This window comes from Parus major, chromosome 1, assembly GCF_001522545.3.
Source record: "Parus major isolate Abel chromosome 1, Parus_major1.1, whole genome shotgun sequence".
Lineage (NCBI taxonomy): Eukaryota > Metazoa > Chordata > Aves > Passeriformes > Paridae > Parus > Parus major.
This window is the reverse complement of record NC_031768.1, coordinates 71,322,949-71,337,503: the sequence shown is the minus strand read 5'-3', so window position 1 is coordinate 71,337,503 and position 14,555 is coordinate 71,322,949. Positions and strand designations below refer to the sequence as shown.

The 14,555-nt window shown below is 37.8% G+C and overlaps 1 protein-coding gene across 13 annotated transcripts in view; it reads left to right on the top strand.

Annotated features, from left to right (window-relative positions):
• ZMYM2 (zinc finger MYM-type containing 2) overlaps nt 1-14,555 on the top strand; it is an 87,632-nt gene that overhangs the window by 64,595 nt on the left and 8,482 nt on the right. For 8 of the 13 annotated variants that reach the window (XM_033515693.1, XM_033515695.1, XM_033515685.1 and 5 more), the window contains 9 exons: nt 2,937-3,102; nt 3,950-3,984; nt 5,750-5,879; nt 6,023-6,168; nt 6,884-7,055; nt 8,557-8,658; nt 10,580-10,674; nt 11,645-11,813; nt 12,698-12,849. In XM_033515693.1, the coding sequence (XP_033371584.1) occupies nt 2,937-3,102; nt 3,950-3,984; nt 5,750-5,879; nt 6,023-6,168; nt 6,884-7,055; nt 8,557-8,658; nt 10,580-10,674; nt 11,645-11,813; nt 12,698-12,849 (1,167 nt within the window). The remainder of the gene's footprint in view (nt 1-2,936; nt 3,103-3,949; nt 3,985-5,749; nt 5,880-6,022; nt 6,169-6,883; nt 7,056-8,556; nt 8,659-10,579; nt 10,675-11,644; nt 11,814-12,697; nt 12,850-14,555) is intronic. The other 5 variants (XM_015625601.2, XM_015625646.3, XM_033515712.1 and 2 more) reach the window with 3 other exon arrangements.

Sequence of the window (14,555 nt, the reverse complement as noted above, 5' to 3'; positions counted from 1 at the left end):
GTTTACTGCAATTGAAGCTGGAATAGACAGCTAAGATTAGGTCAAGTTAATAGTAGTCCATACCATTAGAGAACATTAGGAACAGGTGATGGAGGGATTAAAAATGTAAATAAAAGCCCCACATATGAAAATTTTATTCTTTAACCCAAATTTGGGGTACACATTAGTGATTTATACTAATCACCATGCCCATTTGAACATGTTGAAGTAATGGGAAAAGAAATGTACCAAAAAGCAGTTGTGAGTGGCACAGGACTTGTGCAGTGCTAGCATCACAAGCAGAGATGGAACACGGATAAGAAGACTTGAAGCAGGTATTTTGGAGATTCAGTTAACATTTAGTGCCAGTACCCCAGGTGAAAACAAAAGAAAAAAGGAAGGAAGGAAAGAAAAATCATAAAATATCACAAGAATTATTAATTCATTTTCACTTTCAATAAATTTGATGGTCAGGGAAGTGGTGAGCAAGCAGTTAGCATGAAACTTCAGTGCATGGAACCATGTATAACATTGACTGTAAGAAGCATTATGGAAATAGTAGAATTAAAGTGTAGCGAATGTAGAGATGAGAAGTGAAGTGTCGCTATAAAAGAATCCTAGGTTTCCTGAGGAATAGTAATTAAATAATTTAGTAGAAGTCCAGGAGAGGCAATAACACACTTACTCAAAAACCTAAATGAAAAAGAAAACCAGGAGAGGGGGAGAGAACAGTTGCAGGAATGGAAGAATCACAGAATAGTTGGGTTGGAAGGGGACCTTTTAAAAGGCTGCCTAGTTGGTCCCAATGCCTCTGCAATGATCAGGGACTTCTTCAATGAGATCAGGTTGCTTGAAGTCCCATCCAACCTGACCTTAAAAGTTTACCTATCTATAACCTCTCTGGGCAATATGTTCCAGTGTTTCACCTTCATTCTAAAAAACTTCTTTCTTCTATCTAATCTAAGGTGACCTTTCTTATATCTAATCTAAGTTGACCCTCCAATTTAAAACCATTTCTCCTTGTCCTATCACAACAGGCCCTGCAGTAGGAAGGCTGTAGTTGCTGGATTTGACAAGATTTGACCCCTTTTTCTTTCTTTGAAGGAGAGAAAAATGAGCAGAAAGTGGTGCTTTGATAGTCAAGCAGCGTGCAGCAGGTCAGAATAGATGGGCTTTTCTGTACGTGAGTCAGCTGTCATTCTTAATCAGTGTTAGGTGGGTTTGAGATTTAAATTTAGAGTGAATTATACTTTTTTTTTCCTACTGGTATTTCAGTCATTTGGTGCCTTTGGAAGTTGCTTTTGCCTTAAAGGTGTGAATTCACAACTTTCCTGAACTGATTAAATCTGCACTATTTTGGCAACACTCTACATTTTATCTTCTTCCCCACTCCCTTCTAAGAATACAACTTACTTGCTCTTTTGTCCCACTGAGGTGATCTGCAAAAGGAACTGTGGATCAGTATCAGTGGAAAGTCCAAGAGACAAATATAACAGGAACTGAGGGAGGATGGGGATAATGCAGTGCTGTAAGGTCTCTGACCTTGTGTGCCCTACAGGTGCATAAGCACTGCTGCTGCTAACCTGCACAGAGAAGAGGGAAGAGAAATACCTGCTCTTCCAGGGCCACCTGGTGCTCAGTGTGAGGGGATCTTGAAGCTGCAGCTTTAATTGCTCCCAATTTAAAGCTGGTTATACTGATAAAAGTTAGTCTATGTATTGTCTTTAAATACTTGCAAATTACAACTGAGAGCTTAATTTCTTACACTGCCAGAGAATGGTGCCACACTGTTCAAGTACAGAGAAAAGAAACTAAACATTTCATTATTTTTAAAATTTGAATTAATTTGAGCTAATTGGCCTGTTCATACTTTTTTGGAGTCACAAAAACTACAGTTGGACTTTGTTTTGTTTTGTTTTCTTTTTTTAAGCCATCAGAGCCTTGTGCATAACTGCAATGTTGTGTATGGTTTTATGTATTAATGTTTTGTGTTGCATATATTATAACTTCCCTCTTCCTTTCCTGGCTATATTATTAGGTTGACTTATTTTGGATTCCTGAGCATCTTTAAAGTTTTTAATTTTTTGAAGGTCAGCTTTAGGATGGAGGTTGCAAACAATATCGAGGCAAACAGTAGTGCAAACAATTATTTGCTTACTTGAAGATGTGAAATTGAGGCTACCACTGTTCAGATTATAATTCATAGCGTGGCAGATAAAATGCAGTAGAATGTATTTTGGAGGAAAGTGTTGTCTGTCTTAGTGATACCTTAGGAAAATAACATGCAGGTTCATGAAAGTTAGGTTACTTGAATGTTTGAGTTATGTACTAACTAAATTTTGGGGAGTCCTCTTTTTTTGAGAGAAATTGTTGTTTATAAATCATAGAGAAACTTGGATGAACTAAAGAATTGGAATCTAAAATTGTTGCTGAACAACTAAAATAATGGGAATATAAAAAAAAATTATGCTGATTTGATACCTAGAGAAGTGATTGTTTTTGGTGACTTTTTAAAACTTTTTAGAACTTTTGATACTTTTTAAAACAAAAAAATCCTCCCAGAGTTTGGAGTGATAAAAGATGATTTGTATTGTCCTCAGTTCAGTAATTTTAAATAATTAAAGAGTCTGTCACTTTCTGCTCTTGTTTTGTAGAAAGCTTCAACAAAATTAATTAAAATTAATGAACAAAATTCTTTTTTTGATGACTGTTTAGAAGTGAGCAATTTTTGGTTTTTTTTACAAGGTGACAAATCAATAAAAAAATCCAGATTTATTCTAGATTCTAACACATAACCCATAACAAAAGAAGATAGCTTAACTATTGTACATGAGCGAGACTTAATTGTGTAGTGGTACTGAATCTTTGGTACTCTTAAAAATGTAGCCTTTTAAAGTATAGAAATAATTTTTTCCCAAGGCCTGTTTAAAAATGTGAACCTCTTCCTTTGCATTAAGGCTGTACGGTGTGACTGTTGTAAGTCACAGGGAGCCCTCAAAGAGAAGGTGCAGTGGCGCGGCGAGATGAAGCATTTCTGCGATCAGCACTGCTTGCTCCGCTTCTACTGTCAACAGAACGAGCCCAATCTGGCCACCCAGAAAGGACCTGAGAACCTGCACTATGGTATGTGCTGCTTCAGGGCTGAGAAGTGTCAAGCCAGATGCTTCTTTTAAATGAAAACTTGAAAGCTGCATGAATTATTTATTTGTCGTCATAAACTGCATTAGAGATTATCCTTTTTTCTGTGTTATCATCAGAGACGGCATTGAGCTGTTCTGGGTTAAGTGTAATTTTAGTGCTGTATCATCATGGGAACAGAAAGTGTTTTCCTCTTTCGTTGTGCTCCAGTTTGTTCTTACTTGCTGTGTGGAAACACTTTCCAAAATGCCTTTTGGTTACAGAGAACAGATGCACTAGGAATGAAAAAAAGAAATGGAATTAAAGGAAATAAATGAAATGGAAATGAGAATGAGAATAAAATGAAAGTATCTAGATAAGAAGAATACATTGCTTTTTTTTTCCCTTTCTGTTGGCAGTAGGTAGTGTGTAAATTTGCTGATGGGCACTGAATACATGTTTGTGTGGTTTAAATGGCAAGTCAGGCAAAACTCAAAACACCTTTTAAATTGATGCAGTTATGGCAACTCAGCTTCTTTGTATATCCATTTTCATGGTTGAACATTTTGGTGTTTACTTTTCTGAAGGAGGCTGTATTCACATCTGGCTAGAGCACTGATTTATCATTTGCTTTTGTGTAAGGGTCAATACTGGAGTATTGAGGGAGATCAGTAAGGAAATGTCCATGAAGAGAAAGACTTATGTGCAGTTCTCACCTGCAATATGGTACTAATGAGTTCTCTTGCTTTAATGTTGTATTGGTGACAGGTGTTCTTTTGAGCTGATTACTGAAATTTGCTTTGATTTTGAAAAAGGGAAAAAAAATTCTAAAAATGTTTTTTTGTACTTTTAGATCAGGGCTGTCAAACCCCCCGGACGAAAATAACAGTAAGTACATATATTTAACAAACTGATATATTTTACCCTCTCTCTATCTCTCTCTCTCTCTCTCTCTCTCTTTATATATATTTATATATATATACAAACATAATTAGATGTACTTAAAATGTGAGATCCTGGTGAATTAGAGGGATGCTATTAAAAACTAAAAATTAGTGTCTTTGAATGATCCTAAGACAAATTCATGAAGCTTTTTAGTCTCTTTCACATCTGTAGGTGAAATAAAAATTTCAAATATTCATAGTTTCTTTTCAGTGTCTTCTGGGAAATTAAATCATCAACCATGTGTTTTCCATCTATAGTGCCTATAAATGTTGCTTAAAAGTTAATCAACAAACCGTGTATCTTATTCACATGTTTAGACTGATTAGATGTATTTATTGAGTATAGAAAAGGAAGAGAATTTCACTGCTGGAATATTAAGGTGGTAGCTCAGCTTTAAAAAGCTGAAAATAAATCTTCAGGTCTTAAATTTTATCCTTCCCAAGAGTAGAATTCTCTAGGTGCTCAAGGTCTGATTGACTTTGCTGCAGAGTAGGGAAGCATAGCCTTTTGCAGGATTGCTGTCTGGAAGGGTGGGGATAATCAGTGGAGCAGCAGCCTTCATTCTGAGTTTCAGTTTTATTTAGCTTGTCAAATATACTGCTATTAATATTGTTTTCAGTTAGCTTAGTGTATTTTGTTTGAAACTTAGTTTTGTTTTGATTTGTTTGTATGGAAGGTCTGAGAGACTTGTCTTTTAAATGCAAATATGCATTAAAGATAAATCCTAGGTTTAAGTGAAAGATTTTGATGACAATATAAATATATTTATGAAAAACACAGAAAATTGCTTAGGTAACTACTAGAGACAACAGACAAGCTAAGATGTCATGTTAAAAACTTTTAGTATTCTATGTTTCATGATGCTAATTCAGTCCATAAATTTTTAAAGACTGTGTCAAAGCTATGTGTGACAGTATTTTTTTTATACATTTTAGGGAGTGTACACCTGGTAGAGTTGTTCTTTGGACTGGGCTTTCCTTCCATATCTAAAATGACATATGGGGCTAGTCTTCCTACATATGACCAAATAGAACTGAGAGTTTGTTTCTCAAATCAGGTTCTAGAAGAGGTTCTAGGGTACAAAAACCTTGTCTAGAAAACAAGAGGGTTTTTTACTTTGTGACTGTAAGAATGCAATTGAACATTATGGGATGTTCCCAGGTTATTTGTTGTCACTGCTGTAGAGCCAGCAGGGGGAGCCCGAAGTTCATACTTTAGGTAATAAAAAAGTGTTCAGAGCATTATTATTCAGAAATTTTTTATTTTTTTTTTAAAAAAAAAGTGATCTTTGGACTATAGCATAATTCAAGAAGTTTATATCTTGAGCCTAAAGTGTGTTCGTGCTGCTTATAATGAATTCTTTTTACAGCTAAAATAACCTTTTGTGTTAGAAAATTGCTTAAATGGTGCCTTCACTCAAATAAGCATGTAAAAAAAAATCTTTATTGTACCTTCAATTAAAAAGAAAAAGAAAATGAGCCAGAAGTGCTAACCCTCCTGTTATGATCCTGGCAGTGGCAGCTTGATATGAGGAATGTAGAATAGCTTGCAATTATAGAATAGTAGTTGGTGCTGTTGTGTTGTGATTCTGTGTGCTTCCTCTTCAGTACCTCATTTATGAAAAGCGTCAGCTGATACATTGAGTCAAGGACTTTGTGTTGGAATTAGGGAGGTGTAACAGCACCTTCTTGTATTTGCTTGTCTGCAGGGCTCTGCTCCACCACCTTCTCCAACACCTAACAGAGAAATGAAGAACAAGGCAGTTCTTTGCAAGCCTTTGACAATGACGAAAGCCACATACTGTAAACCTCATATGCAGACAAAGTCTTGTCAGACAGGTAACTCCTGAACCATGTTAGAACTAATTTCCTCATTGCAGCTTTTTCTTAACTTTTCTGTCTTTTAACATATTGCAAATATTCTGATTTTTTCTTTTTTTTCACTAAATGGCAGGTGTAAAATATATTTAAATACCTGGCAGTATTTGCCTTTTTCCTTTTTTTTTTAATAGAAGATGAGTGGAAAAAAGAGTATGTCCCAGTGCCTATTCCTGTACCAGTCTACGTTCCGGTGCCTATGAACATGTATAGTCAAAACGTTCCTGTTCCTACCACGGTTCCTGTTCCTGTAAGTGAGACTTCAGCTTCATTTTAAAATTGGCACCATTCACATGCATGTGTGGGACCACCTTGTGTTGCTGGTTGTTTTCCTTCTGGTCCATCTAAAGGATTGCAGGGTGCTGCAGCAGTACTTACAGAAAAAGCATTAGGATCTGGCAGTGGCACTTGCATTCCCTGATTGTTCTTTAGGACCTGTCTGCCTTCTTCCAGTGTGAAAATCTTGTGCCTCTGAGCTTTTTAGGAACAGTTCTGAGTGATACTTCTGCTTTTGCTGAATATGCTGAATAAGCCTTTAACAGCAAGCTTTATTCTTGTAATGAGGAAGTTGAAAAGGTTGTGTTGGGAAAGGATGGTGGAGTGGGAAAAACAGCAGGAAAAAACAAGACACTAAAACAAGATGCTGGTTTGTCCAAAGTGTTAGTCTGAGGTTATAAGCAGATAGAATTGAGGTTCCAAAGGCACTTCTTTTCTTTCTTTCACCAGCTATATTTTGTCTTTTTTTTTTTTTTCCTGTATCCTTTCCTCCTTTCCCTTCTCAGCTCCTTCATATTGGATTTTTAACCTGTCAGCATTTTTTGTTAGCTCACATTAGAAATGACTTGCTTCTAATCTGTATCAACTCTGTCTTTCAGAAGAAGAATATAGAATTTTTTATGGTTGTTGGTTGCTTTGTTGTGACATCTTTTTCTTTTCTAATTATCTCTGCTTCCTTGTCTGCACAGGTACCAGTTCCAGTTTTTTTGCCCACTACTCTGGATAGCACTGAGAAAATCCTTGCAGCAATAGAAGAGCTGAGGGGAAAAGTCCCCTCAGATCCTCTGGAATCTGAGCTACTGAACTTGTCAGGGGTGGTACCTGAACATGTTGGAAAAGCTGAAGCTTCTGATGTGGCCAGTGAGTTTCTTGATGAGTTTTTGACTGCTAGGAGTGCTGGGGGATGTTTGTGACAAGGAGGATTTGGTTTGGTTTTGTATTTTAGGGGAAGTTCGATGCTGTCATTGAGGTGTTATTAATATTGCATTAATATTGAGGTGTAATTAATATTGCATTGTACTTTAGCATCAGATTGCAACTAAGTACCACACAGCCACTTGCTTACCCTAACCCTCACACCTGGTGGGGAAGAGACTTGGAAAAAAAAAGTAATCTTGTGAGACAAGAATGGTTTAGTAATTGAAACAAAACAAAATGGAATAAAAAATATACTAGTAAATACAATTAAAAGAGAGGAGAGAGAAGAATAAAGCACAAGAAAACTAAGTAAGTGATGCACCATACAGGTGCTCACCATCCACTGACCCACGCCCAGCCTGTTGCTGGTTCCCAGCCAATTTCCCCCGGTTACATACTGAGCACTGTGTGGTGTGGGATACCCCTTTGGACACTTCAGCTCATCTGTTCTGGACATGCTCCCTCTCAGCTTCTTGTGCACTCTGGCAAAGCATGGGAAACTGAAAAGCCCATGATTTAGAGTAAGCACTACTGGGCAACAGCCAACATATTATTCCCATACTAAAAATTTATATCTGAAGATCAAGAAGTCCCACATACTTTGTAGTTTTAGTTTCTCAGTACCACTTCTTTTTGCTCTTCTTTCCTGGCTCTGCTTGCCCAAATCTTCAAGTCTCTTCTGTATCTTTCCAGGAAAATTTGCCTTCACTCAGATGAAATTTTGAAGGTTTTTTTCCAAGCTCTTTCAACAGATTTCTAAAAGGTTGTCGACAAATTACATAAACTTAAACTTTGTGCCTCATTATATAGGAGGCCAGTGGAGCTGCAGTCCAAGGGGGCTTACTGTATTCCAGCCTATTGCCATTCTCCTACTAAAACTGCACATTTCTGGTAGCACTGCAAGGTTGTCATTTTCAGTTCCTTGCTCTCTTTTGTGAAGTACAGCTAGCTAAATGAGCAGACAGGATCAGAGCTTGTGCGCTTCCAGAGAACTGAGTTTGGAGCAATCAGTGTTTGCCAGAAGCTGGAGAGAGTTCAAGCTTTGTTTCTCCCTGCCTGCATGCCTTATTTGAGAAACAGATCGTAGAAAAGCAGACTTGAAAGGCTGTTCTGTTGAGACAGGATCAGGTAGGAAAATAGATAGTTAGCTTTGTCAAGATTGTTTGAGTTCTGGGATTGGTTGATATGATCCAGGTTCACCAGTATCTGATTTTCTATACGTGTGCTTTGGTGACTCGCCTTCATGGAGAAGAGCAGTGGGCTAGTAAGAATCTTTCATGTTTGAAGGAAATCAGGTTGGAGAAGTAAATCTGAGATCTCAAGAGCAAGAAAATGCAGGATGGTAATGAGCAGAGCAATCAGTTTTAGAACAACTCAGCTTCTTCTCAGTTACAGATCTGTACCATTTGGCTAATCCATGTGTTTTTCCCTTTCTTTTAAACAGGTGTGATAGTTGACTCAAATCTCCTAAACTCAGAGTCACGGACAAGCTTGCCTGATGTTCCATATGAGCCAGACCTTGATATTGAAATAGACTTTCCTAGAGGTAATCCTTCTGTGATTTTAGTAAATACTGTGACACTGTGGTACTGTTGTACCTTGTTTAATCATCCTTTCAGAGGAGCTTTATTTGATTGCAGGATCCACCTGACTGACTATTAGGTAAAACTTTGCCATGCCTTTGTAAGATGGGGGACTTCTGGATAAGTTCTTCAATCTTTCTAAGTACAGTATTCAAAACAATGCAAAGAGAAGGGGAAGTTAACCATTTGGAAAGAACTTGGCTGCATCATTTGTTTTGAACATGGATTTAGGAGAGTTACTTTGAAGGCTCAAAGACTCAGATGGCATGTGTCATAGAAAACATAATGAATGCATCCTTCTATCACCAGGTATTTTCATGGTTTAGAGAAGAAATTACTGAAGGGTCAACTTCCCACTCAAGTTTGTTAGAAAATTGCAAGTTGGCATGCTGCACACCACTTGTGTTACCTTTTAATATCTCAGTGATGTCTGTACCTGCATTTGAAATGGTAGCGTTATTTGAATTAGCAGGAAAAAAAATCACTGTTTTGAGGCCTTTCTTGAAAGAAACTCTTGATGCTATATGGTACAACTTCTACCACTCTATGGAATGCAGGATACAGTGTTTGTTTCTTTACACCATACCCCAGTCAATCCAAGATCCAAGAAGGCTTCTGGCTGTAGTTACTGTCCCTGTTACACAGCTTGTCTTGAACACATGACTCTCATGCCTCACCTGGCAGGTTCTGTAGGAGCTGACAGGCTCCTTTTGTGCTGTGTTGTAGATACATCTGCAGTAGATGCCCAGTTTGCTCTATGCCTAATTTAAAGAGAAAGCCTGGGGGTTATCCTGACCTTAATCTTGGGATGGTTACTAGTCAGGTGCATACTAGGTTTTTAACCCTCCTTGTAAGCAAAGCTGGGTACGTGAGAAAGAAGAAACACAGGAGAAAATAAATAAGCAAATTGGAGTAGTAAGTAGCAGCAGTCTGTAAGAGGCATTGATTACACTAAAGTGCTTCTGAGGGAAGATTCTTTGTGGTATTAAAAGCTCTGCTTTTGAGTCTGGGGCAGAGTTCTGAAATCTCTACATGTAAGTGCTATTTCATCTGCACCAGTTGGAAAGCTGTTGTGAGAAGTAAGGTGGTGAAATCAGATTATCAGAAGAGCGTTCAATTTTGAGTGAAAACATTCTTTGATGGCTAAATGAGGGATGAACCATCTTCAATAAAGTAGGTGAGACTTGTAACATGAAACCCATTCATATATTGTCTCATTCTTCAATGTTGCCTGAAGTAGAGCCCTTAATCATACCCCTGAAGTGTTAAATAAATAATATTTTGATGTATTGCCATACATCTGCTCGCCAAACTTAACTGTAATATCTATCATGGGCTACACCTCCACCACTTGTGTAAATATAGACTAAAACCAGTTTCACTGAAGAAGTTTGCTTTCTGATTCTTAATATTTTTAACCAAGTGTAATGTGGTACAAGAAATAACAGAACATGAATAGAAATACTCTAAATACATGAACAAAACTGCACATACTAAGTTAATTTGTATTTTTTCCAGTCATAGCTGCTCATTCCCACCATACCTAAGAATTTTTGATACCAAAGACAGCCTGGGCAGAAAACATTATGTAAGAGTCTACAGTAAGAAATTCTGCCTTAGCAACTTAAGATAATACTTGAAATGTTGAGCCTTGTGTCCTCTGAAACTTACTTAGAAATAAACTGTTTGACAGCTTTGTCTCAGTTTGAAGATAAAAATAGATTTGTTGCCTTGTACCAAAATCCAGTGTTTGGTTATGTTTATTTGTGTGCCTTTGTGGATGCCTCATGTTAAGGCACACCAATATAGCTAATTGTTTTTTTTTTCCAAAGCAGTGTTATTTAAAAGATGTTTAGAAATAAGTTTCTGTTAATGTATTTTCAGCAACTGAGGAGCTTGATACAGAAAATGAGTTTTTGTTACCTCCTGTTTTTGGTGAAGAGTATGAGGAACAGCCAAAGCCTCGGTCCAAAAAGAAGGTAATTTTTTCATGGTATTAAAAATATCAAGAAAAGCATAAAATGTATGTAGAAAATAATATCCAGGGGTTTTTTTTGTTCTCATACTGTTTTACAGCGTGTTACTGTCTACTCATACCTAATATCCTATCTTTATGACATAAGTTGATACATTTCAAGTAATAAAATTATTTCAGTGGTATGTCTGTTGCAGATAATTGTTGGACTTGATAAGAGTGTGATTTGTAAATTCTGGTCCTGTTTTTGCATCAGAGTGGCAGAACAGTTGATGAAATGTACCACTCCATATATACCTACTGTATTCTTAGCAATGCTTTTAAATTTTACTTTGAACAAAGGTGTCTTGATTTAATTTGATGATAAGATGGAAAAACATTGGCACTACCATGGTTTTGAATGGGAGCCATAGCATTTCCTTTATAAAAGAGTTGAAAAATTTTTTTATTTGCTTGTAATTTTCCCAGATTTTATTTTTAGTCAGTCTTAGTTTAAACATTGGATACAAATTAGCCATAATCTTTTATTTAGAAGGACACTACCAAGAAATAGTTTCCTATTCCTGGCACAAAGCTGAAATGGTTTTGTTCCAATAACTGCAGTAGATACTGCAGCTTTCGAAGAACCAGCCAACTTCTACTAAAGCTTTCTAATAATAGATGGGTCTTTCTAGTATCAAATCTGGAGTCTAAGGTTTTGCTATTGTCCTCTGGACATTATCCACATATCCACTGCTGGGCATGCTTTAATCTGGAACCAGTGCTGGCTTTTCCATTGCTGGGTTCATTTAGCCTATGAGTTGCCAGAGTGACGCAGATCTGTCGCATCTTTAATTCCCCGTGTGTTAACACACTGATTTTCTGGGGGTGCACTGAGGTTCAGTGTGCACTTGGGCCTGCAGCTGGCTGTGCCAGGTTCTGTGTCCCTGCTGGTGTGAGTGCTGGTGGTGTTGACCTCTGTGTTCCCATGGCAGGGTGTGAAGAGAAAAGCCGTGTCTGAGTACCAGTCGCACGATGACAGCTCTGAAAACTCCGAGTGCAGCTTTCCGTTCAAATACGCCTACGGGGTAAATGCGTGGAAGCACTGGGTAAAGTCTCGCTATTTAGATGAGGAGCTTCCAGAGTTAGAGGAACTCAAATCAAGTAAGTATTTCCAAAAATCTGGCATCCAGATTCTGACCTGCCAGAGAAAATTGCCATCCTTGTGTGATTCTCAGCTGGAATTTTTGATAGAATTTTTCTCATGTCCTTAATGTCGACTGAGATCTCTTGACTGAGATTATTTTACTACAGAGTTGCCAAACTCTATTTTTCTGGGTCTCACACTTCTGATGAAAGCTAGGACAGCACCTTCTTGGCTATTCTGATTTTCTGTGACCATTTTGATTTTTTGTTTGCAACCTATTTTTGCTCATATCCTAACTTACTTCAGAGTTCACACCATTTCTGGGCTTCTAAATGGCAAAGGAGGGACACCCTCCTACTCTTTGTCCTGTAAGGAGATCTTCCTCTGAGGCTAGCATCACCTGGGTGTGGAGCTCTGGCACAAGGTGGCCTTTGATCCCCTGGAGCCATGCTGCTCTTCCTGCAGCTCTCCTCTCTGTTCACATTTGTACTGCGAGGGAAAAGGGGAATTGCTGCTACTCCTGCTGTTCTTCAGCTCCCACACGTGTCTCAGCACCCTTGTGTTGTGTTCTTGGATCTTTGGAAACTGCTGTTTCCCCCTAAGGTGTCCCTGTACACCACTGGCTTCACTTCAGCATCTTGGGCTGCCTCTGTCATCCTGAGCTGTGCATGACAGTACATTTGTTAGCAGGTGTTACTGCGTTTGGTTAACTAGACTTTACTATGGGAGCCTTGATTGTTTTAATACAGACTTAACATTTTAACTGCTTAGTACATTTTAGTCTCATTCATTGGTTAATGGAGAGGACATCAAGCCAGTTTCCAGTCAAAAAATACCCCACCCCTCCTTCACTGTGTGACAATTCTGTTGTATAATGTAGCATTTCTTCTCTATTTTACAGTAAAGTCTGTGAAATTAAAGGAAGATCTATTATCACATACTTCAGCTGAGTTAAACTATGGGTTGACACATTTTGTCAATGAAATTCGAAGGCCTAATGGAGAGAACTATGCACCTGACAGCATCTATTATCTGTGTCTTGGAATTCAGGAGGTTAGTAGAGGCTGTAGAGATGGGAAATGGAGCTGCTGATTTGACTGTAACCCATTTCAGTAGAAGCGTGGAGACAACATGGATTTACTGGCTAGGAGCTACTCTCAATACATGGCTGTCACCAGACTGCTGTGTAATCACATTGTAGAAAGCTGTCTGTGTAGGAAATGAGCTTGCAGACCCATCCTGAAAACTCAAACACAAATTGGTATATTTTAATAATTGTAAGTTTCTTGCTGGGTTAAAGCAAGTAATTAACCCAGTCAAAAACTAGTCTTTTCAAATGCTCTGCTTCATTTTGTTTGCTAAAGACGTTCAGTGTAAAAACAGAATGAAACAAGGCATGATCTCTACGCATTTTACTAATTCAGTTCCTTAGCATATAGAGGAAACAACCTCAATTATGTGTCTTTTGGGGAGGATCTAATTTACTGAGTATTGCAGGCTGTGGACAGGTAGGATAGAGTGCAGGAAACTGCTATATTGACTGTCTTACACACAGTAAGATAGGAAGGAGGTTAGATGAAAAGTATGTGAAGGCAATAACCTCTCACTAGAGGAGCTGTTCCACAGCTTATCTGTTAAGCAGGCAAGGCTGTCTTAATTTTTGCTACATGAGGCAAAACATAGGTAAGTAAGCAGTGTTCAGAGCTGAGAGCACAGAAAATTTCATTCAAGTTAAAAGGCAATAAAATATGTGTATGATGTGGAAAGCTGCTCACAGTGTTTGCGGTTCTACTTAGGCAGAGGACTTGAATCAAGTAACAATTTTTTTTAATTGAAATATTTTAAAAATAAATAGTGAAATGGTAATTTTCCTGTGTTGCATGTGTGCAAAAATGAAGTTAGTTGCTGTCTTTGCCTCATCATTGAAACTTGAGAAGCAAACATTGATTTTAGTCAGTGGCTTTTTAGTCAATATTGCTACAAGGCGTGTTTCAAATTCAGCCAGCTTTCTGCTTCTGCACTTGCATGATACACTGTCTCTCTGTACCTTTCTGTTGAATTGAAAATGCTCATGTTAAGTAGATAAACAGTACACAGAGGGAAGTATGTGTTTATAAAATGGAACCCAAATAATATTTGTTTTAATCTTTCTCTTTGTACCTTTGACATGGTCTATTTTGTCAGTCATGAAAGCTAGTTATGTATAAAACATGTTTTTTTCAGCTCTTCAGAAGCATAGTTTATGTGGCAACCACAATTATCATGAGGCCTAGTACATATACACAGTGCTGGAACATTTGTGGAGCAACATGTGGTCATTTTAATGTAATTTTACTGCTTATACTTAGTGTCCAGTATTTAATTCAGGCAATGGGAACAGGCCTGATTTGTTGGCTAGACTGGTAGGAAGATCTGCTGTGTTCTGATGAATTTGGATTTCACAAAGGCAGGCAGCAAGTGAGGGACAGAAACATGACCTGTGAAGGGCTGCAGCCATCATCTGTGTGCTAATGGCAAATATTTGGGGGTGTAGCACCCTTCTGAAGAAACATGTTTAAGCAAGCTTAAATGCAATGTAGTTGTCACAATGTGCAATAAAATTCCATTGCCTTCTAGAATTTGCTTAGTCGTTTGCGACCCTGAAAGACAATAAATTGTCTGCTTCTGCATGAAAGGGCAGAGGAGAATAAATTATGCCATTTAAGGATACAGTTGGGCCAAGGATCATCAATATTTTTCTATCTTACAGTAAGTTTCTC